This window comes from Carcharodon carcharias, chromosome 9, assembly GCF_017639515.1.
Source record: "Carcharodon carcharias isolate sCarCar2 chromosome 9, sCarCar2.pri, whole genome shotgun sequence".
Classification (NCBI taxonomy): Eukaryota; Metazoa; Chordata; class Chondrichthyes; order Lamniformes; family Lamnidae; genus Carcharodon; species Carcharodon carcharias.
Window position 1 is genome coordinate 85740924 of NC_054475.1, and position 25665 is coordinate 85766588.

Sequence of the window (25665 nt, forward strand, 5' to 3'; positions counted from 1 at the left end):
CCTAGGCATAATTACATGGCGGATTTATTACGATCCTTGGTCAGACCCCAGGACATGGAGGGGAGGTCTGGTTACTGACCAGTAATGTTTTGTTTAAAGTAGATGAAATTTGAGATTCAAGATAATTACTAAGTGGATAAAGCCACAAAATTCATGAGCTTTGAACAAACAAAAATAAACTTTACCGTCTGCTGGTTCCCCTTTATCAACTCTGTTTGTTATATCCTGAAAGAACTCTATCATAATTTGTCAAACATGATTTTCCCTTTCACAAAATCATGTTGACTCTGTTTGATCCTATGTTTCCTGTTTTTTGTCTCCCTCCCTTCTTGAACAGGGGTGTCACATTAACAGATTTCCAATCTGCTGGAACCCTGCAGGAGTCCAGTGAGTTCTGGAATATTTTGACCAATGCCTTCACTATCTCTGCAGCCACTTTCTTTAAAACCCTTGGATGCAGGCCTCAGGTCCTGGCGAGTTGTCTGCCTTTAGTCTTATTTGTTTGTCAAATACTTTGTCCCTCATGATAGAGACTGTTACAAGATCTTTCCTCCCATTAACTCCTTGCTTATCTGATATCTTTGGGATGTTTATAGTGTCCTCCACTGTGAAGACCAATATTGGTTTAAATTACTTGCCATTTCCCTGTTTCTCTGCTATCAATTCTCTAGTCGCATCCTTATAGAGTCCCATGCTCACGTTGCCACCCTCTTTCTTTATATGTGGTTTTATTTAGTGTGTTGTGTACCTTTAAGAATAATACTTGTTAGGAAAGATCACATGATCTGTAGTAACCAAAAGGAGAGTAGCACGGGCTACCTCAGCAGTCAGTGTAGAGATAGAAAACAAAAACAGAATTACCTGGAAAAACTCAGCAGGTCTGGCAGCATCGGCGGTGAAGAAAAGAGTTGACGTATCAAGTCCTCATGACCCTTCGACAGAGAAGGGTTGGAGTAGAAAGCACACATGTAGTTTCTGCTGTGTATATTGTAAATAAAATTAATGTTTCCACTCAAGAAGTGATGCCAGATCAACTCTATCATTAATAATAGCAACTTGAACACCCTTACAACAAACTGGTGATGAGGATAAAATAGGATTGAACAGAAGGAATCAAGTTAACATGAAATCAGCACTGTACCTCACTCAATGATTGTCAGTAGCAAGATCGGCTAGAATTGAAGAAGTAATTCTCTCTCAAAATGCCACAATTTAGGAGAATTGATCCTTTTTAGCCGGCCACAAATGATTGGTCTCATTACATAGAACACCTCACATTCTTTTTTTGAATGGACTAGATTACGGGAGAACAGAAGAGGTGAGTGATCCTCTTGAGTACTTGTGGGAGCAAAACCTACAGTCTGATTTGAAGTTTGATGACACCCAGTGCCCCAGATTCAAAAAAATTTCGATGAATTGGTGAACCTTGTGAATGGTCATTTTCAACCAAAGCCCTCAGTCACGATATAGAGGTTTCAGTTTAATTCATGAAATAGAGCCCCGGGAAAGACAAATGTATGTTACATGGCAAATTTTAAGCAGCTAACGGAACATTGTGAATTCAGCATGACTCTAAACGACATGCTGGGAGATCGTTTAGTTTGTGGAGTGAAAGAAAACACTATTCAGAAAAGATTATTGTCTGAAGTGAATTTGGATTTCAGGAAAACACTAGAGATAGCACTGGCCATGGAAAGCTTAGTAAGAGATTCAAAAGCAATAAAGCGCAAAATGGCTGGGAAACCTCAGTCGAACTGGACGCAAAAATGCAAGACTCTGCTGAGAAGTGGGAAACAGCCCCCACCATCCAAAAAATAAAGAAAAATAGTAGCAAAATCAAAGAATAATTTTAATAGAGGTGGAAACAAGCAGTCTTTTAGTGATTGGCAGTTTAAAAAAATCGAATGCTACTGTTGTCACAGAAATTGGCATATTATGAGGCAGCGCAAGGAAAGATTCAAGCAGGCTTGTAAAAGAAGCCCAATGAAATTTACAATGTAGAAGAGTCTGAAACAACAAATTCAGACATTTACTCATTGTTTAATCTAAAAATTGGAAAGACAAAACCAATATTTGTCACAGTGAAAGTAAATGGCAAACCTGTTAGAATGGAAGTGGACATGGGAGCTTCGGGAACATACCTTCAGATATCTGAACAATTAAGTTTAAAAGAGAAACCAGCAAAGCTCAAAACATACGTAGGTGAGCACATTCAAGTAAAAGGCATAAGCAGAGTAAATGTCTATCATGGAAGCCAATTGGCAAAGCTACCCATGATAGTGGTAGCAGGTGAAGGACCAAGCCTCTTAGGGTGAAATTGGTTAAAGGAGATTAAGTTAGAATGGGCTGAAATTTTCCAGTTGTGAGCAGTTGGGCTACAAGAGCTACTTAGAAACTATGCCACTGTCTTCAAGGACGAACTGGGGAAAATCCAGGGCCTGCAGGCCAAGATTCATGTGGGTCTGGAAGCAACCCCTCACTTCAAGAAGAGGAGACTGGTGCCATATGCACTGCAAGAAAAAGTCAACACTGAACTCAACAGACTAGAGAAACTGGGCGTTATACAACCTGTGCAGTTCTCAGAATGGGCAGCATCCATAGTCCCCGTCCATAAACCTGACCAAAGCGTCCGAATTTGTGGAGAGTACAAACTGACAGTTAATAAAGTAGCTAAGCTGGACAGCTACCCCATTCCAAAAATTGAAGATCTGTGTGCCAAGCTGTCAGGAGGGACATCATACACAAAGCTTGACATGAGTCGTGCTTATCAACAATTGGAGTTGGATAATGCCTCCTGGGAATTTGTCACAATTAATGCTCACAAAGGGTTGTACCGATATACACGATTGCCTTTCAGTGTCTCCTCAGCTTGCACCATCTTTCAGAGAATAATGGAAAGCTTATTGCCGGGACCGCCCTAGGCTGTAGTTTATTTAGATGATATGTTGGTGACAAGATTCACTGAAAAAGAACATTTGGCAAACTTAGAAGTCTTAGGACATTTCTTGCAAGCTGGAGCGTGTCTAAAAAAAAAGAAAAGTGCATATTCCAGGTGGGGGAGGTGATCTATTTGGGTCACCGGGGTAGATTCACAGGGCCTCCACCCAGTTGAGGAGAAAGTGAGAGCCATGAGGGAAGCACCTGCACCAAAGAATGCCTCAGAACTCAAATCATTCCTTGGAATGATCAATTATTATGGGCGGTTCTTACCAATTTGTTTACAGTGCTGCCCCCCCCACCCCCCCCACCCGCCCCTGCCTTCTCTACTCAAAAAGAACCAACATTAGTCTTGGAAGATGCCCCAGAAAGAAACTTTCAGAAAGGTGAAACAATTGTTGCAGTCATCCAATCTATTAGTGCGTTATGACCAGACGAAAGAATTGGTGTTGACATGTGACTCACCTCCCTATGGAGTGGGAGCAGTTCCCTCTCATCGGATGGATGACGGCATGGAAAGGCCAATAGATTATGTATTAAGAACACCTTAACAAGAATACAACAATGGGCTTTAATCCGGGCAGCAAACAAATACACTTTTGTACATAGGCCTAGCAATCAAATTGCAAATGTTGATACCCTTAGCCGTTTGCCTTTACAAGAAAATGTATATGTGCATAAAATTATGAGGGGCATAGATAGGGTAGGCAGGAAGGAACTTTTCCCCTTGGTGGAGGGATCAATAACCAGGGGGCATAGATTTAAGATAAGGGACAGGAGGTTTAGAGGGGATGTGAGGAAGATTTTTTTCACCCAGAGGGTGGTGGGAATTTTGAACTCACTGCCTGAAAGGGTGTTGGAGGCAGAAATCCTCATAACATTTAAGAAGTATTTGGATGTGCACTTGTGATGCCATGGCATGCAGGGCTGTGGGCCTAGTTATGGAAAATGGGATTAGAATAGTTAGGTACTTGTTTGACTGGCGCAGGCTCAATGGGCCAAAGGGCCTTTATCTGTGCTGTAGACCTCTATGACTCTATACAATTTCAGAATTTACAACAATTTACAATATCTCTCTTATACTCTAACATTCAGAGTAAGTAAAAAGTACATGTGAATTAACAGGCGAACTGTGGTCAGACACACCACACTACGCAGTAGCTGACGGATGTGATCAAACACGATTCCATGGATTTCTCAATAACCCACCTAGACATTTGTCACTTTGAGAGCCAACTAATTTCACTGAAACTTTGTCTTTCTCATAGGGGTTTCCAACCTCCACATTTAAAAGTCACTCCTTGGAATTCTTTCCAAAAGCCGCTCCCATTCTGACACATCAACAATGGCCCGCTTCATAGGGTTTCAATTTTGCCTCCGAGACTCCTTTCCCCTGGATTTCCGAGCACACTCAAGCTTCACCTTCCAAGCACACTTTCAGGTCTATAGCCATGCCAAGCAGAGCACCATTGCTCCAAAGGGATACCTTTGCCCCAGTGTCTCTCGTTACTTATAGTCTGCTCCCTGCACCACTTTCTCTAACTTGTTTCTCTGCTTTTTCCTTTTACCTTCACTTAAAGGGAACTATTTCTGTCCCCTAGCTTTGTCCATTTTTGGGTCCACTGCCTGTCCCTGCCTCTGTGACACTTGACCAGAAACCATTGACCATCTACTATTGCCAAAATTTTATCTGGACTAGCCATATAAATACTGTGGCAATACAATTAGGTAAGAGGCTAGGAATCCTGCGATGAGTAACTCACCTCCTGACTCCTCCACCATCTACAAGGCACAAGTCAGGAGTGTGATGGAATACTCCCCAGTTGCCTGGATAAGTGTAGTTCCAACAACACTCAAGAAGCTCAACACCCTCCAGGACAAAGGAGCCCACTTGATTGGCACTCCATCCATAAGCATTCATTCCCTCCACCACCGACGCACAGTGGCAGAAGTGTGTACCATCACAAGATGCACTGCAGAAATTCACCAAGGCTCCTTCCACAGTACCTTCCAAACCCAGGACCACTACCTTTAGAAGGAAAAGGGCAGCAGATGCATCGGAACATCACCAACTGGAAGTTCCCCTCCAAGTCACTCACCATCCTGACTTGGAAATACATCGCCATTCCATTACTGTTGCTGGGTCAAAATCTGGAACTCCCTTCCTAACAGTGCTGATCTTGTACCTACACCATATGGTCTGCAGCCATTTAAGAAGGCAGCTCACCACCACTTTCTCAAGGGCATTTAAGGATGGGACATAAATGCTGGCCTAACCAGCAACACCCACATCTCATGAATTAATATAAAAAATGACACTCGCTGGCTGACCCCCCCCAAACTGACTGCCTCTGAACTCCTGTTCACTGACCCTTGAACTGATCTGATGACCTATCACAGCACTCCATGAGGGTCCCACCCTTTTTATTAGGTAGGAACCAATGTAACAAGAATTGGGACATCCTATACCTTAAATGCTTCAATCTCCATAGGCTGCTAATTTAGTGCCCAGGGACACAGAATGAATTGATTTCACAACAGATGTCACAGAGCAGTTGCAGATGAGCTACAGTGGATGTGTGAAGATGGCATAAGACAGACGAGTGTGACATACAATGACAGTAGATTTCCTGGTAGGAGTAGCTACAAACAGCAGCAGCAGTAACAAACCCAACAAGAGGAGTGGCAGTTCTGGATTTAGTTTTAAGATATAAAACTGAACAGGTGGGGAGAAAAGGTAGCATTTTATTTACATTAATTATAATTTGATTAGATTTAGCATGGTATAAAAGTATAAGAGGGAGAAATTTGTTTGTGTAGTACTGCTCTAGTTTCTCTTGGTCTGTATGATAACAGAGAGATGGAGCAAAGACTGCAGAGAGGAGCAGCTGTTTTAAGAAGGAGGGGGAAGAAGAGGAGGCATGGAGAAGGCTCCTGGGACCCCTGTATCCTGGATGGGCTATCCATGAGTGCCTACTGAGACCCTTAGTTAGACCCCAGCTCATGTACTATGTACAGTTCTGCTTACCACATTATGGGAAGGATGTTTTCTCACAAGAGTGGATACTGAGGAGATTTACAATGATGTTGACAGGATTGGATAATTTTATGAGCAAAGACTGGAAAGTCTGGGGTTGTATTCTTTGGAACAGAGGAGACTGATTGGATATATAACTAAGATGTATAAAATTATGAGGGGCCTAGGTTGAGTGGATAGGAAGGGCGGTCAATAACCGGGGAGCATAGATTTAATGTAATGGGCAGAGGGATTAGAGGTGAGTTGAGAAGAAATTCTTTCACCCAGAGTTCTGGAACTCGCTGCCTGAAAGGCTGGTACAGGCAGAAACTTGCATTGCACTTAGTCAATGCTGGATACACTCCTGAAGTGCTGTAATCTACAGCGCCAAAGACCAAGAGCTGGATAATGGTGTTAGACTGTATCACTTCCTTTTCAGCATGTACCGATATGATGGGCCGAAAGGCCTCCACTGTTCTGTAAATTTCTGTTTCTACCTAACCAACCTAGAGCAAACTGACAGCTTTAGAATGTTAAGTTTTTTAAAAATAAAAATGTTAACATAAGTGAAAGTAAATATTAAATAATAAAACCAAGGAGAGGGCGATGGGGAAAGAAGTGACAATTAGGGCAGGCCACAACAAATCTTTTCTTCAATTACAACAGTGTGTATGCTGAATGACTCTCAAAGCACTTGCTGTGCCCAACCACAAAAATGCAATTGTGTAATAGCAACACATAGCAGAGTTTTCACTTAGCAAATCCATTGCCCGCCTGCATGGCTCAATCTTAGGTCAGGAGACCGCAATTCCTCGTCCAGCATCAGAGTGCGTGGAAAGTGCAAAGTGCTTCACACCCAAATGGGTCCTTCAGCACAGGCTGCTTAAAAGTCAGTAAACTGTGAGATATGATTGCAAAAGTATGGGAAGCTGAAATCTGAAGGAATGCAGTAGTAATATTGTGATAACAAGTTCGCAGCTCTCTGCATTCCAGCAATTTTTAGCTGAAAATACATCTGTCAATAACATAGAGATATAGGAATACTAGACAGAGAAAAAAAAACATGGTAATTTGCATTTCATTATCCTGGCAGGCACATGTTACACCCGAACGTACATACGAACATACGAATTAGGAGCAGGAGTAGACCAGTCAGCCCCTCGAGCCTGCTCAACCATTCAATAAGATCACGGCTGACCTGACTATAATCTCAAACCCACATTCCTGCCTACCCCTGAAAACCTTTCACACCCTTGTTAATCAAGAATCTATCCAGCTCTGCTTTAAAAATATTCAAAGACTCTGCTTCCACTGCCTTTTGAGGAAGAGAGTTCCAAATGCTCACAGCCCTCTGAGAGAAAAACAATCTACTCATCTCTGTCTTAAATGAGTAATGCCTTATTTTTAAACAGTGACCCCTAGTTCTAATACTCCCACCAGAGGAAACACCCTCTCCAGATCCACCCTGTCAAGGCCCCTCAGGATCTACAATGATGCTGGAGTTGTTTATTTAATCTCTATTAATGAGTCCACAACAAAAGGCATGAGATGAGGAAAACCCTCGTGGTGGAGAACTTTGGGAATCGCAAGTCCAAAGTCAACATTTCCTCATAAGAATGCTACACTTACACAATGGCATGTCCTAAATAATGGATGTAATGGATCCCAAAACTGTTATTTTCTGAAAGAAATCAACATTGAGCCAAAGAATGCATCATTTGAGCACCAAAGAGAGTTTTACATTTTACATCTAGGCCAACATTCTTGTTAAAATAAACAACTTGAGGAGTTTCTCCTCAGGAGACAGCCAGAGTAATAGCATTTGTTAAGTCATGTTGCCAATAAATTCACTGATTTCCAGCCTGGCATTGGAAAACAACAATAACTTATATTTACCTAGTGCCTGTAATATAATGACATGCCTTATGGCTTTTCACAGGAGCATTTTAAAACAAAATATGACACTCATACCCACATAGGGAGTGTTGTAACGGTGGCCGAGTTGCATCATTAATGACAGAGTTGATCTGCAGACACTTACTGGGTGGAAACTGTAAGTTTATTTACAATATTCCCAGCAACAAATACACTCCAACTCTATCTCATCACTGACTGCAGAAGTAGCCTGCGTTACTGTCCTATTGGTTACTACAGATCATGTGATCTTTCCTAACATGTATTATTCTTAAAGATATATTACACACTAAATAAAACTATAATTACTACATTCCTACCCCTTTAAATCGCTATACATATTAAATTTACAAGCACATATTTTTCAAGACAAAATAATATTTACACTGGGTAAGGAATTTACAAGTTCAGTCTTTCAGGTGGTTTCCTGGTATGTGTGGAACATTGCAGCTCTACAACTTCAGATTCTTTGTCAAGAATCTCCTTTTCCAGAGTTCCCTGAACATCAGGTGCTTCGGTGGGCACTTGTAGTTCTGTATCCTCCACTCTTACAGGAACATTAGACATGTCTGTCCTGGGTTGAGTTTCAGCAACAGGAAACACAGATCCAGTCATGATCACTGGTGGAACCATATCTAGTAGATTTGTCTCTGTCTTCCTTAAATGATCCACATGTTTATGGATGATCCAGCCTTCCACCTCCATGTGGTAAGATGGAGGTCCAGTCACCGCACTTATTTCACCCAGTAACCACTTTGGTCCTTTCCTGCAGTTTTTCACGTATACCGGCTCTCCCACGGTAAATTTCCTCTCATGACTATGCCAGTCGTGTCTAGTTTTCTGGCTTCCCTGACTCCTTTCCACCTTCCCCTCTAAATTCAGCATTATTAAGGTCAATCTTGCCCTGAGACAGCATTTCAACAGTAACTCCGCAGGTGTGATGCCTGTTGTTGTGTGAGGGGGGGTCCTGTAATGAAAAAGAAAGCGTGCTAACTTGGTTGCCAAGGAATCGCCAGTTAGCTTGTTCATGCCTGCCTTGAACATTTGAACTGATGTATGCTGCCAGATTTGAAGCCCATCATTGTATTCTTGCTGAGGGTGTGGATGATATAACATTGTCCTCACCAAACAACCTCAGCAATGGTTTGTGATCTGAAACAACTGTAAAATAGTGGCCATGTACGTACTGGTGAAATTTCTTGACACCAAAGATGGTGGACAGGCTTTCTTTTTCTATCTGTGAGTATACCTTTTCCACTGTGGTGAGCATTCTTGATACATAACCTATTGGCTGTACCACTTTGTCATCCATCTGAGGAGAGAGCACTGCTCCTACTCTGTAGGCAGATGTGTCACATGTCAACACCAATTCTTTCGTCTGGTTATAATGCACTAATACATTGGATGAGTGCAACAATTGCTTCACCTTAATGAAAGCTTCTTTGTGGGGCAACTCCCAAGACCAATGTTGGCTCTTTTTAAGTAGAAAATGCAGGGTACCAGCACTGTAGACAAATTGGGTAAGAACTGCCCATAATAGTTGATCATTCTTAGGAATGATTTGAGCTCTGAGGTGTTCTTTGGTGCAGATGCCTCTCTCATGGCTCTTACTTTCTCCTCAACCAGGTAGAGGCCTTGTGAATCTACCCGGTGACCCAAATAGATCACCTCCCTCGCTTGGAGTGTGTGCTTTTCTTTTTTTAAACTCACTCCAGCTTGCACAAAATGATTTAAGACTTCTTCTAAGTTTGCTAAATGTTCTTTTTTAGTGAATCCTGTCACCAATACATCGTCTAAATAGACCACATCCTGGGGCAGTCCCTGCAGTAAGCTTTCTATTGTTCTCTGAAAGATGGCACAAGCTGAGGAGACAATGAAAAGCAATTGTGCATATTGGTACAATGCTTTGTGGCTATTAATTGTGGTAAATTCCCAGGAGGCATTATCCAATTCTAGTTATTGAAAAGCATAACTCATGACAAGCTTTGTGTACATTCTCCCCGCTGCCAGCTTGGTAATTAGATTTTTGGAATGGGGTAGCTGTCCAGCTTAGCTACTTTATTAACCGTCAGTTTGTTGTCTCCACAAATTTGGTCACTTTGTTCGGGCTTAAGGATGGGGACTATAGGTGCTGCCCATTCTGTGAACTGAACTGGATGTATAACGCTCAGTTTCTCCAGTCTGTTCAGTTCAATGTTGACTTTTTCTCTCAGGGCATATGGCACCAGTCTCACCCTCATGAATCGAGGGGTTGCTTCTGGATCGACATGTATCTTGGCCTGCAGGCCCTGGGTTTTCCCAAGTTTGTCCTTGAAGACGGTGGTGTACTTTCTAAGTAGCTCTGGTAGCCCACTTACTCTCAACTGGAAAATTTCAGCCCATTCTAACTTAATCTCCTTTAACCAATTTCACCCCAGGAGGCTTGGCCCTTCACCTGCCACCTCCATCATGGGTAGCTTTGCCAATTGGCTTGCATAATGGACAGTTACTCTACTTATGCCTTTTACTTGAATGTCTTCACCCATATATGTTTTTAGCTTGGCAGCTGTTTCTTCTAAACTTAATTGTTTTCCACTAATATTCAAATATCTGAAGGTATGTTCCCCAATTACTGTAGTGGAAGCTCCCAAGTCCACTTCCATTCTAACAGGTTTGCCATTTACTTTCACTGTGACAAATATTGGTTCTGTCTTTCTGACTTTCAGATTAAACAATGAGTAAATGTCTGAATTTGTTGTTTCAGACTCTTCTGCATTGTTGGTTTCATTGGGCTTCTTCTTTTGTTTACGAGCCTGCTTGAATCTTTCCTTGCACTGCATCATTATATGTTCTTTTCTATGACAATAGTAGCATTCGATTTTTTTAAAATGCCAATCGCTAAAAGACTAATTGTTTCCCCCTCTATTAAAATTATTCTTCGGTTTTGCTGCTAAGTTGTTTTTCTTTATTCTTCAGCTAGCGGGGGCTGTTTCCCAATTCTCGGCAGAGTCTCACTTTTTTACGCCACTTTCGCTTGAAGTTTCCCGCCCGATGTGGAATTTGGCGCCATTTTACGCATCCTGTATTGTTTGTGAATCTCTTACAGCACTTTCCACGGCCAGCGCTATCTCTAGCGTCTATGAAATCCAGGTTCACTTCGGACAATAATCTTTTCTGAATAATGTCCTCTTTCACACTACACACTAAACAATCTCTGAGCGGGTCGTTCAGATTGGACTGAACTCACAATGTTCCGTTAGCTGCTTCAAATTTGCCACATGCCATGCAATTGTCTCACCCAGGGCTCTATTTTGTGAATTAAGCCTGAACCTCTACATCGTGACTGAGGGCTTGGGTTGAAAGTGGCCCTTCACGAGGTTCACCAATTCATCAAAATTGTTCCAACCTTGGGCACTGGGTGTCATCAAACTTCGAATCAGACTCCATGTTTTGCTCCCACAAGAACTCAAGAGGATCACTCACCTCTTCTCTTCCTCCATAATCTCATTCGCTTGAAAAAAGAATGCGAGGCTTTCTATGTAATGAGGCCAATTGTCTGTGGCTGGTTCAAAAGGATCAATTCTCCCAAATTGTGGCATTTTGAAAGAGGATAACTTCTTCAATTCTAATGGAGCTCGCTAATTACAATCACTGGGTGAGATACAGTGCTGATTTCTTTTTAAATTGATTTCTTCTGTTCAATCCTGTTCTATCCTCATTGCCAATTTGTTATAAGGGTGGCCAAGTTGTATTATTAATGATAGAGCTGAACTGCAAACATTTCTTAAGTTTATTTATAATATATCCAGCAGCGACTACACGTGTGCTTTCAACTCCAACTCTAACTCTACACTGACTGCGGAGGTAGCACACACTACTCTCTTATTGGTTACTAAAGATCATGTGATCTTTCCTAACAAGCATTATTCTTAAAGGTACATTACACAGAAAATAAAACCATAATTACTACAAGAATATATTAGGTCAACTGACCAAAAGCTTAGCCAAAGAGGTAGGTTTCAAGGAATATCTTAAATGTGGAAATCATGGTATAGAGGCAGAGAAGTGTAGGAGGGAATTCCAAAGCTTGGTGCTGAAGCAACTGAAGGCACAGCCACCAATGGTGGAGCAATTAAAATTGGGGATGCGCAAGGGGCCAGAATTAGAGGAGCAGTTATCTCAAAGAGTTGTGGAGCTGGAGAAGATTACATAAATAAGCAGGGGCGAGTCCATGGAGTGATTTGAAAACAAGGATGAGCGTTTTAAAATTAAGTCATTGCCTGACCAGGAGCCAATGTAAGCCAGCATGCATAGGGGTGATAGGAAAACGAGACTAAGGTCTATACGGGACTAAGTGGGACAAAGCGAGTTAAGGACTGTGTAGCAGGGTTTTGAATGACCTCAAGTGTACAGAGGGTAGAATGTGGAAGGCCAGCTAGGAGTGAATTCGAATAGTCAGGTCTAGAGGTAACAAAGGCAGGAATGACAGTTTCAGCACATTTGAGCAGAGACAGGGCCGAAGTTCAGCGATGTTACGGAGGTGGAAATAGTCGATCTTAGCAATGGCTTGAATATCTGGTCAGCAATTCATCTCAGAGTCAAATGTGACACCAAGGATGGCGTCAGTGGCTAGGGAATGGAGTTTGCAGTGGGGATTGGAAACAATCTTCAGTCTTCCTGATATATAATTGGAGGAAATTTCCTCCAGCTTGTCCAGTGCTGGATGTCAGATAAGCAGTCTGATAATTTAGCAACAGTGGAGGAGTCGAGAGAGGTGATGGTGAGGTAGGGCTGGGTGCCATCAGCATACATGTGAAACAGCATGTTTGTGAGGAATAGGATGGGACAATGATAGATTCCTGGGGGAACACCAGAGGTAATAGGCAGCTGCAGGCAGAGAAAATTTTTCAAGTGATTCTATGGTTACAATTAGATAGTTAAGAATGGAAACATGTGAGAGCAGTTCACCACAGCTAGATGAAAGTGGGGAGAAATATTGAGGAGGATAGTGTGGTCAACCATGTCAAAGGCTACGGACAGGGTGAGGAGGGAAAGTTTATCTTTGCCGCAGTCACATAGGACTTCGATAAGAGCTCTTTCGATACTGTGGCAGGGGCGGAAGTCTGACTGGATGGATTCAAAGTTGGAGTTCCAGGAAAGATGGGCAGGGATTTTGAGGAAACAACATGTTCAAGGACTTTGGAGAGGAATGGGAGGTTGAAGATGGGCTAGTGCTTTGCAAGTCAGCCTTTGATGGGCATAGTGAGAGGACTACCAATGCAATGTAATTCTAAAACACATTCCACATTTTCTAGATCCGCTCTGCAATCTCACTCTGGGTGATGGATATTTTGAAATCGTGAACACAACATGGCTGCATGTAAACAATGGAACTTGTCCAATTGGATCAGAAATCGATGTTGCTCACCAGGGTCCAAGTGAGCAATACTGGGAGTAAGTAAATTACTACAGATAGCGGCACCTATAACCTGCACAGCTGTACCAGTAGCTTCCTCTTGGGAAGGTTAGTTGGGTGAATGTGCTGTTTAATGAGTGAAAAGCTGTTTGATTTAGATAGAGCTACTATTTAGATCATACATCTTTTCCAAAATAACACCACAACAGGGTCTGTAAAGACACAATTTGGTGACCAGGTGGTCCTATAGTATCTTTTCACTTTAGATCATTAAAAATTTTCAACCAGAAATTTGATTTGCTATTAACATCTTAAGCGTTCCATTTCTCTGTGCAGAGACAGCTGTGATTTCTGTGAGCTTTGTGAATGAAGAGCACATGGCAAATGTTGACACATGCTGGACACATCCTGTCCTCACTTCAGAAAGACAGGTCATGATTTGTCAGGGGTCCCGCTGGCAGCACTGGGGATGCAGCGTAACCCGGGGTCACATCTTATCAGTGACAGCCAAGTAAGTGCCCAAGAGCTGCCAATCAATCAGAGGGTGAACAGCTTAGCAGCCTCAGCAATGCCACTGGGAGTGGTGGCCGCTACTCAGGCTGCACCTGGAGGCAGAAAGCACAGCAATGGACAGGGGCTCTTGCAAACAGGTAAATGGGATCTGGGAGCCAGTCAGATAGAGGGCTCCCTTGCTGCTGCTACAATGCCAAATGCCAGCAGAGGTGGCAAGAAGCCATTTAAGTTGTTCTGTTGGGTGGATGGATCATCTGCCACCTTTCCCACTGCTGGCAGAATGGCATGGTGGGCATCTCCCCTAGCCCCGATGCCTTCCCACACCACTTTGCCAGCCTTTCTATCTCTAAGCCCCTCCCCAAAGGTCTGTAAAAATTAGCCCAGTGTGTCAATCACCCCAAGAAAAACAGTGCTCTCATTTCATTAATGTGTGGCAATGCAAGTGAAATGTTTGCCAAGCACCAAATAAAGATGCCTGGTGTGGTAGGAGATTCCAGTGTGCAAACGGAGGTGGACTTGTGGCACTCTATCATTGTCAGCTTGCTGCACTGTTCCTTGTATTTTATACTCTGTATACTTCTATCACCTCCATTTCAGAACAAATCATTTGGGTAGAGTTAGGGGAAAGTCAACAAATTTTCATCTACATTCCTAGCATTTTTACCATAGATGCACGTGTATAAGACGACCTTTCAAACTTCAAAAAAGTCCCTTCAAAAACACTTTTATGCTGAGTATAAAACTGAAAAACCGCCGTGGGTGTGGGTCATCACCATATTTGCCGCATGGCATCTGCTCTGAGTGGGCATGCCTTAAACTCCCAATCACCTTTGCAACATAACCAGTGTCGCCCGCTTGATCACTTGCACCCGGCTATACAGTACCAGTAAATAAAACATGCATTTGTGGGGTGAAAAATTGAGGCTGATGACTAATGTCTAATAGCATATTATAGCTGAATGGAGGGGAATCTTAGACACTGAGTATATGCAAAATATGATATTTGTGGCTGAAGAAATTGAGTCACCTTTTGGATCAACTTAAATGCTATGATCTACAGTGTATCTTTTTTCAGATTAAACTCTTTAAAGGGGTGGTGCTCTTTACTTGTTCAGGCTACAAGGCTGACCTGAAACTGTTGTTCATGATCTTAACAGAATATTACCCCTCAGGTGAGGTGCAAGTGACTGCAGCATTTGATTGAGTGTGGCATCAAGGAGTCCTAGCAAAACTGGAGTCAATGGGAATCAGGGGGGAAATTCTCCACTGGTTGGAGTCATACCAGCACAAAGGAAAATGGTTGTGGTTGTTGGACGTTAATCATCTCAGTTCAAGGACATCACTGCAGGAGTTTCTCAGGGTAGTGTCCTCAGCCCAACCATGTTCAGCTGCTCATCAATGTCCTTCTTTCCAACATAAGGTGACAAGTGGGGATATTTGCACAATGTTTAACACCATTCGCAACTCCTCGGATACTGAAGCAGTCCACGTCCAAATGCAGCAAGACCTGGACAATATCCAGGCTTGGGCTGACAAGTGACAAGTAACATTCGTGCCAAACCAGTGTCCAGCAATGCCCATTTCCAACAAAAGACAATCTAAACATCATCCTTTGACATTTTCGCTGGGGGTTACCATTGACCAGGAACTGAACTGGACCAGCCATATAAATACTGTGGCAATAAGAGTAGGCCAGAGGCTACAAATCATGCAGTGAGTAACTCACCTCCTGACTCGCCAAAGCCTGTCCACCATCTACAAGACATAAATCAGGAATGTGATGGAATATTCCCCACTTGTCTGGATGAGTTCAGCTCCAACAACACTCAAGAAGTTTGACACCGTCCAGGGCAATGGGGCCTGTTTGATTGGCACCACAACCACTACCTCCAAAATCCACTTCCTCCACCACAGTAGCAGCAGTGTGTATCAGTTACAAGATGCATTGTTGGAACTCACCAAGATTCTTCAGACAACACCTTCCAAACCAATGCCACTACCATCTCGAAGGACAAGGGCACCAGACGCATGCGAATACTACCACCTGGAAATTCCCCTCTAAGCTGCTCACCATCCTGACTTAGAAATATATCACCCTTCCTTCACTATTGCTGGGTCAAAATCCTGGATCTCCCTCCCTAACAGCATTGGGGGGTGCACCTACACCACAGGGACTACAGCAGTTCAAGAAGGCAGCTCACCACCACCTTCTCAAGGGCACTTAGGGATGGACAATAAATGCTGGCCTAGACAGCGATGCCCACATCCACTGAACAAATATTTAAAAATTGGGAATATTATTCAGCTTAATTGGATTGATATTCCATTATATTGCATATAAAAGCAACTACGTTAGACTGACCATCACATTTGGTGGGCAAATCACACGAACACAGACATGCTTGCTGTAAACAGTGCATCCGAACTGCAGCTGAGGATCCTTTTTAATTCAGTTTCAGCATGTGGGAGTTGATGGCAAGGCCAGCATCTATTGCCCATCACAAGTTGCCCTCAAGAACGTGGTGGCCCTTCCTCATATCCACTGCAGTCACTGTGTTGGAGGTTCTCTCATGGTGCTGATGGTAGGGAATTCCAGGATTTTGATCCAGTGACAATGACTGAATGGTGATTTATGTCCGAGTTGGAATGGTATGTGACTTAGTGATGATGTTGTGCCCATGTACCTGCTAACTCCTAGGTGGTAAGGAACAAAGGTTTGGAAGTTTCTGCTAAAAAAGCTTTGATAGGTTGCTGCACTGCATTCTGTAGATAATAGACATAACAGCCACACTGTGCCAGAGGTGAAGGGAGTGATTGCTTAATGTGGTGGATGGGGTGTCAATCAAGCGGACTGATTTATCCTTGATGGTATCAAGTATCTTAAATGTCATTACTCTTAATAGCACATTCAGGCAAGTGGAGAGTATCCCATCACATGACTGAAATCTGTGCTTTCTAAGTCATGGAGAGTCTTTGGGAAATTGGGCGGTGAGTCATTTATCACGGAATATCCAGCCTCGGACCTCCATTTGGAGCCATGGCATTTTTGGCTGGTTAAGTTTAGTTGCTGGTCAATGGTGACCCCTGAGATGTTGATGGTGGGGTATTTAATTATGGTAATGCCATTGAATGTCAAAGAAGGTTCTTCCCTTTTTGGGATAATCATTGCCTGACACTTCTGTGGCATAAATGTTACATGTCACATGTCAGCCCAAGCCCGGAAGTTGTCCAGGGTCTTGTTACTTGTGGTTATGGAATGCTTCAGTATCTGAGGAGTCGCAAATGGAGCTGAGGATTAACAACAGTTTACATTTATATCGCACCTTTAAAACAGTACAACTTCCCTACTGCTTCACAGGAGAGTTTTCAAATAGAATTTGACACTGAGACACATAGAAATAAGGAGCCCAGGAGCTTGAATGAATAGGACTAGTTGTGTGTCAAGTTACAGGCAACAGAGTTAGCAGTCATCAGCCAACAGCTCCACATCTGACATGATGATGAAGGGAAAGTCATTGATAAAACAGCTGAATATAGTTGAGCCTAGGGTACTACCCTGAGGAACCCCTGCAGTGATGTGCTGAAGCTGAGATGATTGGCCTTCAACAAGCAAAACTTTTTTCCCACCAGTCCGATGTTTGTGTTCCTTCCATCTTTCCTCATCTAATTCTACCATCTATTCCCCTCTCCTTCATAAGCTTGTCTAGCTTTGCTTTAAATGCATCTATGCTTTTTGTTTCAACAACTCCCTGCTGTAGTATAAGCGGTTAATGTCAAATATGTAAATATATAGTCTACCTCATCAGTGACGGAGGATCACATGGTAACAGAGCATGGAGAGAGACAGGTCTATGTACAGCCTCATGCAGAGTCTACCTTATAAATAGTTAGCCTAATGTTCAATAAAAGCTAGTTTGCTAACAATATTGCCTCCAGCTTTATCTGTTAGTTCAGGACCATGCCTACCACATCTAAAACCATAAACAACAATAACAGATCTGTGGTGGTGAGTTCCACGTTCTCACCACTCTTTGGGTGAAGTTTCTTCTGAATTCCCTGTCAGATTTCTTGGTGACTTTTACATTGATGGCCTCCAGTTCTGCTCTTCCCCACAAGAGGAAACATTCTCTCTGTAACCAGTCTATCAAAACCTTTCATCATTTTAAAGACTGTGATTAGGTCACCCCTCAGCCTTCCTTTTTCAAGAGAGAAGATACCCAGCCTGTCAATCCTTCATCTATATGTATATCCACACATTTCTGGTATCATCCTCGTAAATCTTCTCCGCACCGTCTCCAATGTCTCTATTTTTATAATATGATGACCAGTACAGCATGCAGTGTTCTAAATGTGGAACCAAGGTTCGATACAGGTTTGGCACAATGTCCCTAATTTTCAAGTCTATTCCTTTCGAAATAAAGCCTAGTGCTTACTTTGCTTTGTTTATCTTTTTGCTCATTTGTGTCACAACTATTGGTGATCAAATAATTATCAACTAATTGACTAATAAATACTATGTATGAACATACAGAAATGATGGACAGGAAATAAACAGCTGACCTATTAAGCCTACCCCATACACATGATGCCTGGAGCATCAGAATCACCACTTCCAAGGTCACTGTATTGTCCACCATCTCTGTATGCATTCTGTTACAAAGATAGATTGGAGAGGTTGGGATTCTTCTCCTTGGAGAGAAGAAGACTAAGAGGGGATTTGATAGAGATGTTCAAAATCATGAGGGAGCTGGACAGAGTAGATAAGGAGAAGCTGTTCCCGCTCGTAAAAGGATCAAGAATGAGAGGGCACAGATTTAAAGTGATTTGCAAAAGAAGCAAATGTGATGTGAGAAAAATACTTTTTCACACGAGTGGTTTGGGTCTGGAATGCACTGCCTGGAAGTGTGGTGGAGGCAGATTCAATCGAGGCATTCAAGAGGGCATTAGATGATTATTTGAATAGAAACAACGCACAGGGGTACAGGGAAAAGGCAGGGCAATTGGCACTAGGTCATAACACTCATTTGGAGAGCTGGTGCAGGCACGATGGGTCGAATGGCCTCCCTCTGTCCTGTTAAAATCCTGTGATTGTGTGATTCTGTGATGTACCAGTAACAATGTTAATGAATATTGTCCTTACTTCAGATGTTTCCTGTTATTTTATTCAGTAAAGTGGCTTTGGACCGTACCAGTTCAATAGATGAGACTGGGGAGATAGTCTGGTATTTAGCCCTCTGTCTGCTTCTGGCCTGGCTGATAGTAGGGATTGCGCTATCTAAAGGAATCAAATCTTCAGGAAAGGTAAATGAACGCAATAATGTACAGGTTTTTGCTGTAAAATATATACAATTTAAAAATAGTTTTTTAAGTAAGTTAGTTTATTACCTAAGTGATGTTAATGGAATTTGTTCCGAAGTCTCAGAAACCCACAATGCACACGGATCAGACCTGAAGTTTTTGCTTATAGGAACTGCAGCAATTCTTCAGAGCTGAACATGCATGTCGCAATTTCAGGATGATTGAGGCCATTCAATCCATCTACTTCTAACAATCCATAGTCACAGTGTCTAACTACCCCCTAAATGATTTCAGAGCTTCCACGTTCCTACCAAGAAGACTATTCCAGTTACCAATCTGCATGAAGAAATGGTCCTTAAATAAGCCTTGATATTATCGTTTGCCAGATCTCGCATACATCTCTTTGTCCAAGAGAGCTGAACAAAAGCAAAATACTGCACATGCTAGAAATCCAAAATAAAAACAGTAAACGCTCAACTGACCTGACAGCATCTGTAGAGTGAGAAACAGAGTTGGCATTTCAGGTCAAATCACTATTGTCAGAACGGGAAAAGTCAGAGAAACAGCAGTTTTTAATTAAATACAGAGGCAGGGAAAGAGAAGAAGGGAACTAACAAGAGGGAGAGGTTTGTGATGAGTTGGAGGGCAACAGCTTTTAATAGCAAAAGGGATGATGGTGTGAGACACAGGAGGTGGTAATGGGACAGGTAAAAAACACAAATAAGGAACTGGATAAGCATGGAGCGGGATTTCTGGATTAGTGCTGGGGCTGTTGCTGTTTACAATGTGCATAAATGTCATGTCATGTCTCAGAACTCAGTCATGGCAAGAGAGTCTCTGGAGGACAACAGAAATTCTTTAGGAATTGCCTCAAAGTATTCCGGAAGAGTTCCAACATCCCAACTCATGGGATCCCCTGGCTTGTGACTGACCAAAATGGAGAAGTCTCATTCAGGAAGGCACCAAACACATAGAGAGACTTTGTTAGGAATGTGCAGAGGCAAACTCTAGGCATCAGAGGGAGCGCACAAGTTTCCCAATGACTTATCCATCCTACCCTTCAGGAACCACCTGCCCCACAAATGGCAGAGTCCACAGATTGCACATTGGACTCATCAGCCATCTCAGAGCCCATCAAAATTGAGTGGAAGCAAGTCATCCTCAATCCTGAAGGACTAACTAATAAGAAGAAATGTCATGGTAATTGGGACTGTAAGAAAAGCTCCAGGTTTGCAAATGGTACCAAACTAGGAGCAGCCACAAGCTACAGAACAAATACAGAAGTACCTGGTAATTAGGGACATTAATTGTAGACAAATCTAAAATTGTGGGATTGAGAAAGGATAATAAAGTGATGGCAATATAAGTTAAATGGTGTCCCTGTGCGGAGGGAATCTGGGAGTATTACTGGGTGGATGACGGAAACCATCAGCACTGTGTGTGGCAGCAGGAGAGAGGACAGACAGAATCTTGGGTTTTATAAACCTCAGGAAGTGACTCTGAGTTTATTTAAGTGCTGACCCAGCCCCATTATTATATGTGTATTACAAATTGAAGGTGCAGCTGGGGCAAATAAATTAAGAGATGGGATGTCAAGTTCAACCTGATCTTGAAGCAACTTTGATGAAAGGTCATAAAGCTGAAACATTAGCTCAATGGCCTGAATTTTTATTACCAAGGCAGGTACCGGTATTCAGGAAAATTCCTGGTCTGGACCGCCCACCTTGCAAGAAAGTGCCTGCAAAGGAGGGATCTTCATTGCTGAGGAACAGGTGAGAGCTGGACTGAGAGCTGGACTCAGGCCAGTCGATCCAGGGAAGAGGTTGGAAGAAGCCACAAGGTGACAATAGGATGTGCAAAAGAAAGCTTAAAAAATAAGTCATTTATTCATTACTTTATTATTCATTATGTATGCTTGGCTGAGGTGTTGAAACACCTGAGCCTCAGAGAAAACATTGCTTGATTGACCTCTGCTGTCAATTTCACAATGTTTATTTACACAAGTTTAAGAAGTTTCATGTGCTTACAGTTTCTGTGATTGAAACTTTAAAGGGTTGGGATTATTGGCAATTTTCTTGCCTTGTAGTGAAATGATTTTTTTTAACATAGTGGAAAGTAATGAATGAATGAACAAATGACTTGTTTTTATTTTTCTTTTCACTTCCTATTGCCACTATAGGGTTCATTGCTCTATGCAGTTTTTGTGGATTAATGTGCATGGAAGTGCCATTGCTTGGCATAGAAATGAGGAGTCATGGGGGTAAGTGGAGGGGCACAGCTTGGCAGTGGGGGGCATGAGGACGACCTTTTGAACTCACCTTTTCAAAGGTCCCCTCATGCTGACTCTACTTCATAACTCCTCTGAGGGGCCGTGAACCATGACTCTTTAAAAACCTGGCCTGACTCCAAGAAAATTGCAAAGGAGTAGAACATGCTTATTTCCACAATGGAGCCGACCAGGTCACGAGTGTCGGATGTGGGCTTCTGAGCTGAACCAGCCTTCACCTTAAAAGGTGCTCCTGAAACCCAGGCAACCTGGGAATGGGGTTGGGAATCACAGATTCGGAATCTGTCGGCCATTTTTAAAGGGCTCCTGTGTCAACCCGACTCAGCGGAAAGTCCAGCCCATTAATTCTCTTCCTCTCACCATTGATGTTGCCAGAACTGCTGAGTATTTGAGCATTTTTATTTTTTGTTTCAAAATCCTCAATGGCCGAGGCAAAATAAATATCAACTGGATTGAAGTTCAACTTTGGCAAGACAAAAAGGCGACCTGTTATATACCCAACTTACCACTTCATCCATTTTAAAGGGCAGGGACATTGAGCAGGGCTGTCTAACGGGTGATTGATCTAATATCATGTACTTTCTGCTCCTGTCAAAGTTTTATTTTGCCCCTGTTATGTTTTACATACTCCCATAATCTACAATAAGAGGGCTAACCTGAAGCCTTAAGTTTAGAACAGGGGTTTAGTTGCATCTACTTTACAAAATGTGGTGAGTGTATTGAGTGAGCAGCTATGGGAAACATTATCGACTGATTGTAACAGCAAACTTGGCAAGATCTCCAGAAGTACCTTCAGTGAGGATATGAGAGGGATCATTAGATATTACGCTTCTAAGCCCTTGACACAGGTCAAATGGGTCAGGGTAGTCTTCTTCAGTTCCAGACATTCCTATGTTTTATGAATATGAGTTGCAAATAAATATCAATAATATTTAAATTCAGTTACAATATGCTGAAAAGTGTTAAACATACCCTTTGCACACTTACTACTCCTTTATATTCTACTGCTTTTATTACAATCCTGTTTGTTTACAATTCAATTGGATTCAATACTGTAAATGTTGCAGGTGCAATACAGGAAAATCTAACAAGTTCCTCTCCATGTTCAGGTGGTTTATTTCACCGCGACATTCCCTTATGTGGTTCTGACCATACTCCTGATCCGAGGTGTTACCCTGGAGGGAGCCGATAAAGGAATTGATTTCTACATTGGAAGCCAGTCAGACTTCTCCAAACTGGCTAATGCTGAGGTAAACACATCATGATAATCAATTCCATTCACTTTTCTCAGTCAAACCATTTGAGTTTTACATTTTTCTTTTTAAAACAATTTGTCAATCAACACTGTCAGGTATATATCCTATCAACCTGTATGTATCCCATTTCATTTTAGCATGATGGCAGCAGAATGTGGAAAAGTAGCTATTGGAATGGGAACTGACTGTTAGCTGGTTCCTATTGCCCTTTAGATATGGGCTTTTGTCTTATATCGAAAAGCTTTTGGTGGGATTTTCAACTTTGATGTCTGGTTGGAGCATGCCAGAGTGAACTGCCCATCAGTTGTAGGATCCGGTCAATTTTCACGCCGTTGGTTTCAATGTGTGAAGATTAAATTTACTCTATAATCCATGCCATGGGTCACTGCACAGGTAATGACCTATGAAAAAATACCTTCCTTAACTGTTGTTGCTTTCAGTAAAAGAATGGAGGTCACTGGGTTTCAGTGTACAAGCTGCAAGTAAAGAATCAAATCACTCACTAGAAAACATGGCTGATAGTGGAAAACATTGAGGCTCCTGGAGGGAATTTAGCAGCAAGTCCTAGACAGGGAGATGGAATGATGGCCCGGTTGTTTAATGGAGATACTGTTGACCAGTGGGAACTTCATTCAGTCAGCTCACCCTGTGTTCCTCATGGCTACTATAGTTTTATCTATCGAATGAGTTCAACTGAAATCTTCCACTGCTGATGAATTCTACTTTCTATTTATCAGGCCTGGAAAGATGCTGCAACACAAATTTTTTATTCTATCGCAGTGGCTTTTGGAGGCTTAACAACACTGTCATCCTACAACAAATTCCACAATAACTGTTACCGAGATACCATCATTGTCTGTGTTGTTAATTGTGCTACGAGTGTGTTTGCTGGATTTACCATCTTCTCCATCCTTGGACACATGGCTCATGTACAAGGCAGGCCTGTTTCAGAAGTTGCACAGTCAGGTAAATGCAGAATGAAGTTTACTGTTTTTCTGTTAAAATGTTTCCAAACTGAAGAGATGAAAGTGTCCTCGCCAGTTTTTGCAGTTTCATAGAAAAATGGGGGAATAATGGAATTGCAATCTCTGAAACATCAGTAAAGATCCCTGAATGCCATGTAATTAAATTGGCATTGATGTATTCAGTCATTATAAACAAGTGACCTTGCAATAATTAGTTGACATACACTTCATCAATCCAGCATCACATTCCTGAGCTAGCTGCTTTGTGCTGTGGATTTATAAAGTTTAGCATAAAGATGAAGGTGTTAGCTTCTTCTGGACTTCATTGCTTCATTGCTGCAATGCTAATCCACCCATTGAGGTACTTGAATAATGACACATGCCTTTCTCAAGGGCAATTAGAGATGGGCAATAAAATGCTGATCTAGCCACCAATGCTCACATCCCGTGAAAGAATAAAAAATGCAATCAGCTGGATTCACCATGCTGCATCAACTGTTCTGTTCTGAATAAGTGAAAGTGTTGACATCTTATGATGTGGGCATGGCTACAGTGGCATCTGAGAAGCCTGGAGATATAGCTGAGCTTCTCCTCCTCTCGCTGGCACTAGCCCCTAGACAAAGTTGGGGGGAATGGGGGTACTGGGGGGTGCGGGTAGTGTGGGGTGGTGGCGGGGATGTTGGTCCGCCCACAATCATGTTAATGTTTCAGAACAGAAAATCTCAACATGTGGGCTTGACAGGAACAGCAGACTTTGGGTGTCACACTCGAGTGCGGCACTAGGTAAGAGGCAATGGAAAACTAACTCCAGATCTCTGTAAGATCCCTCTTTAAATCACTCTCAGTTTGAAAGATAGAGGCTTACATTTCAATTACTCTTTTACAATGGCTTTGAAACTGTTGGATTTTGGTTGCTCTCTGGAACTTACTTATAGAATGATCAATGCCACAATAGAAGATTGGAGAGATTTGTTTGTGCCAATTAAATAAATGACCTCAGTTTAGAGCATATTTCTTTTAAACTGCATTAATTGTGTGATTTCCATTGTATCCACTGTTTAGGTTTCGGGTTGGCTTTCATCGCCTACCCAGACGCTCTTGTACAATTACCAGTGTCGCCTTTATGGTCCATTTTATTTTTCTTCATGCTGATCACTCTGGGACTCGACAGTCAATTTGCATCTGTAGGTAAGAGTGACATTACTTCAGTTCACCAGTCTCTTTATCAAAGGAAGTTTCTTGTGTTTTGCAGTATCATTTTGATTAGGAGTAACTCAAGCTCTTGAGCCACCATTTAAACAAAACATTAAACCAAGGCCTCATCTGCCCTCTTGAGTGGACATAAAATATCCCATAACACAAAGGGCAAGTTCTTCCCAGTGGCCTGGTTAATATTTATCACTCAACAAACTACACAAATTATCTACTTGCCATCTCATTGCTATTTGTGGGAACAGATTGTGCTGCTTACAACAGTGGCTACATATCATTGCGATGAAGCATTTCAGGATATCCCAAGGTTGTGAAAGATGCTATATAAATACAAATTCTACCTTCCTTCTTTCTAGGGTGTGTGGATGCTTGTTTAGAGCAACCAACCCCCTTCTGCCTTTAACGAGACTTGAGTTTTCTTTGGTTCAGCACAAACTGGTCAGTTGGTATAAAAGTTCAATATGTTTTATTTTTCACCAGAAACAATTATGACTAGCTTGCAGGATGAGTTCCCTGCACTCCTGCGAACAAAACGATATTATCTGACAAGTGTCATTTGTTTGCTGTTATATCTCTTCGGCCTGGTTTGCGTAACACAGGTAGGAAGCCTTTTAATAGAGCCTTAGATGTCTATTATTAGATTTTAGTGGCTCTATATGAGAGATAGGTTATTCAAACCGCACAGACTTAAGGGGTGCACGGACAAGAGACTACACCTGAGTGAGACAGAGACAGAATATAGAGTTTGGAATTTGGTTCACAGGGGCAAAGAGGAACTGCATCATATAACCTTTTTATTGGTCTCCAGTATATGGTGAGTTTTTCTTTCCTTGTCTCTAAGCTAGGAAAGTGCAAGTTTCTACTATATTACT

The 25665-nt window shown here is 42.2% G+C and overlaps 1 protein-coding gene across 4 annotated transcripts in view; it reads left to right on the top strand.

Moving 5' to 3' along the window:
* Window positions 1-25665, top strand: part of LOC121282078 (sodium- and chloride-dependent neutral and basic amino acid transporter B(0+)-like) — a 59773-nt gene that overhangs the window by 19153 nt on the left and 14955 nt on the right. For all 4 annotated transcript variants that reach the window (XM_041195512.1, XM_041195511.1, XM_041195513.1 and 1 more), the window contains 6 exons: window positions 13162-13300; window positions 18944-19076; window positions 22470-22610; window positions 23354-23582; window positions 24644-24769; window positions 25274-25392. In XM_041195512.1, coding sequence (XP_041051446.1) covers window positions 13162-13300; window positions 18944-19076; window positions 22470-22610; window positions 23354-23582; window positions 24644-24769; window positions 25274-25392 — 887 coding nt within the window. The remainder of the gene's footprint in view (window positions 1-13161; window positions 13301-18943; window positions 19077-22469; window positions 22611-23353; window positions 23583-24643; window positions 24770-25273; window positions 25393-25665) is intronic.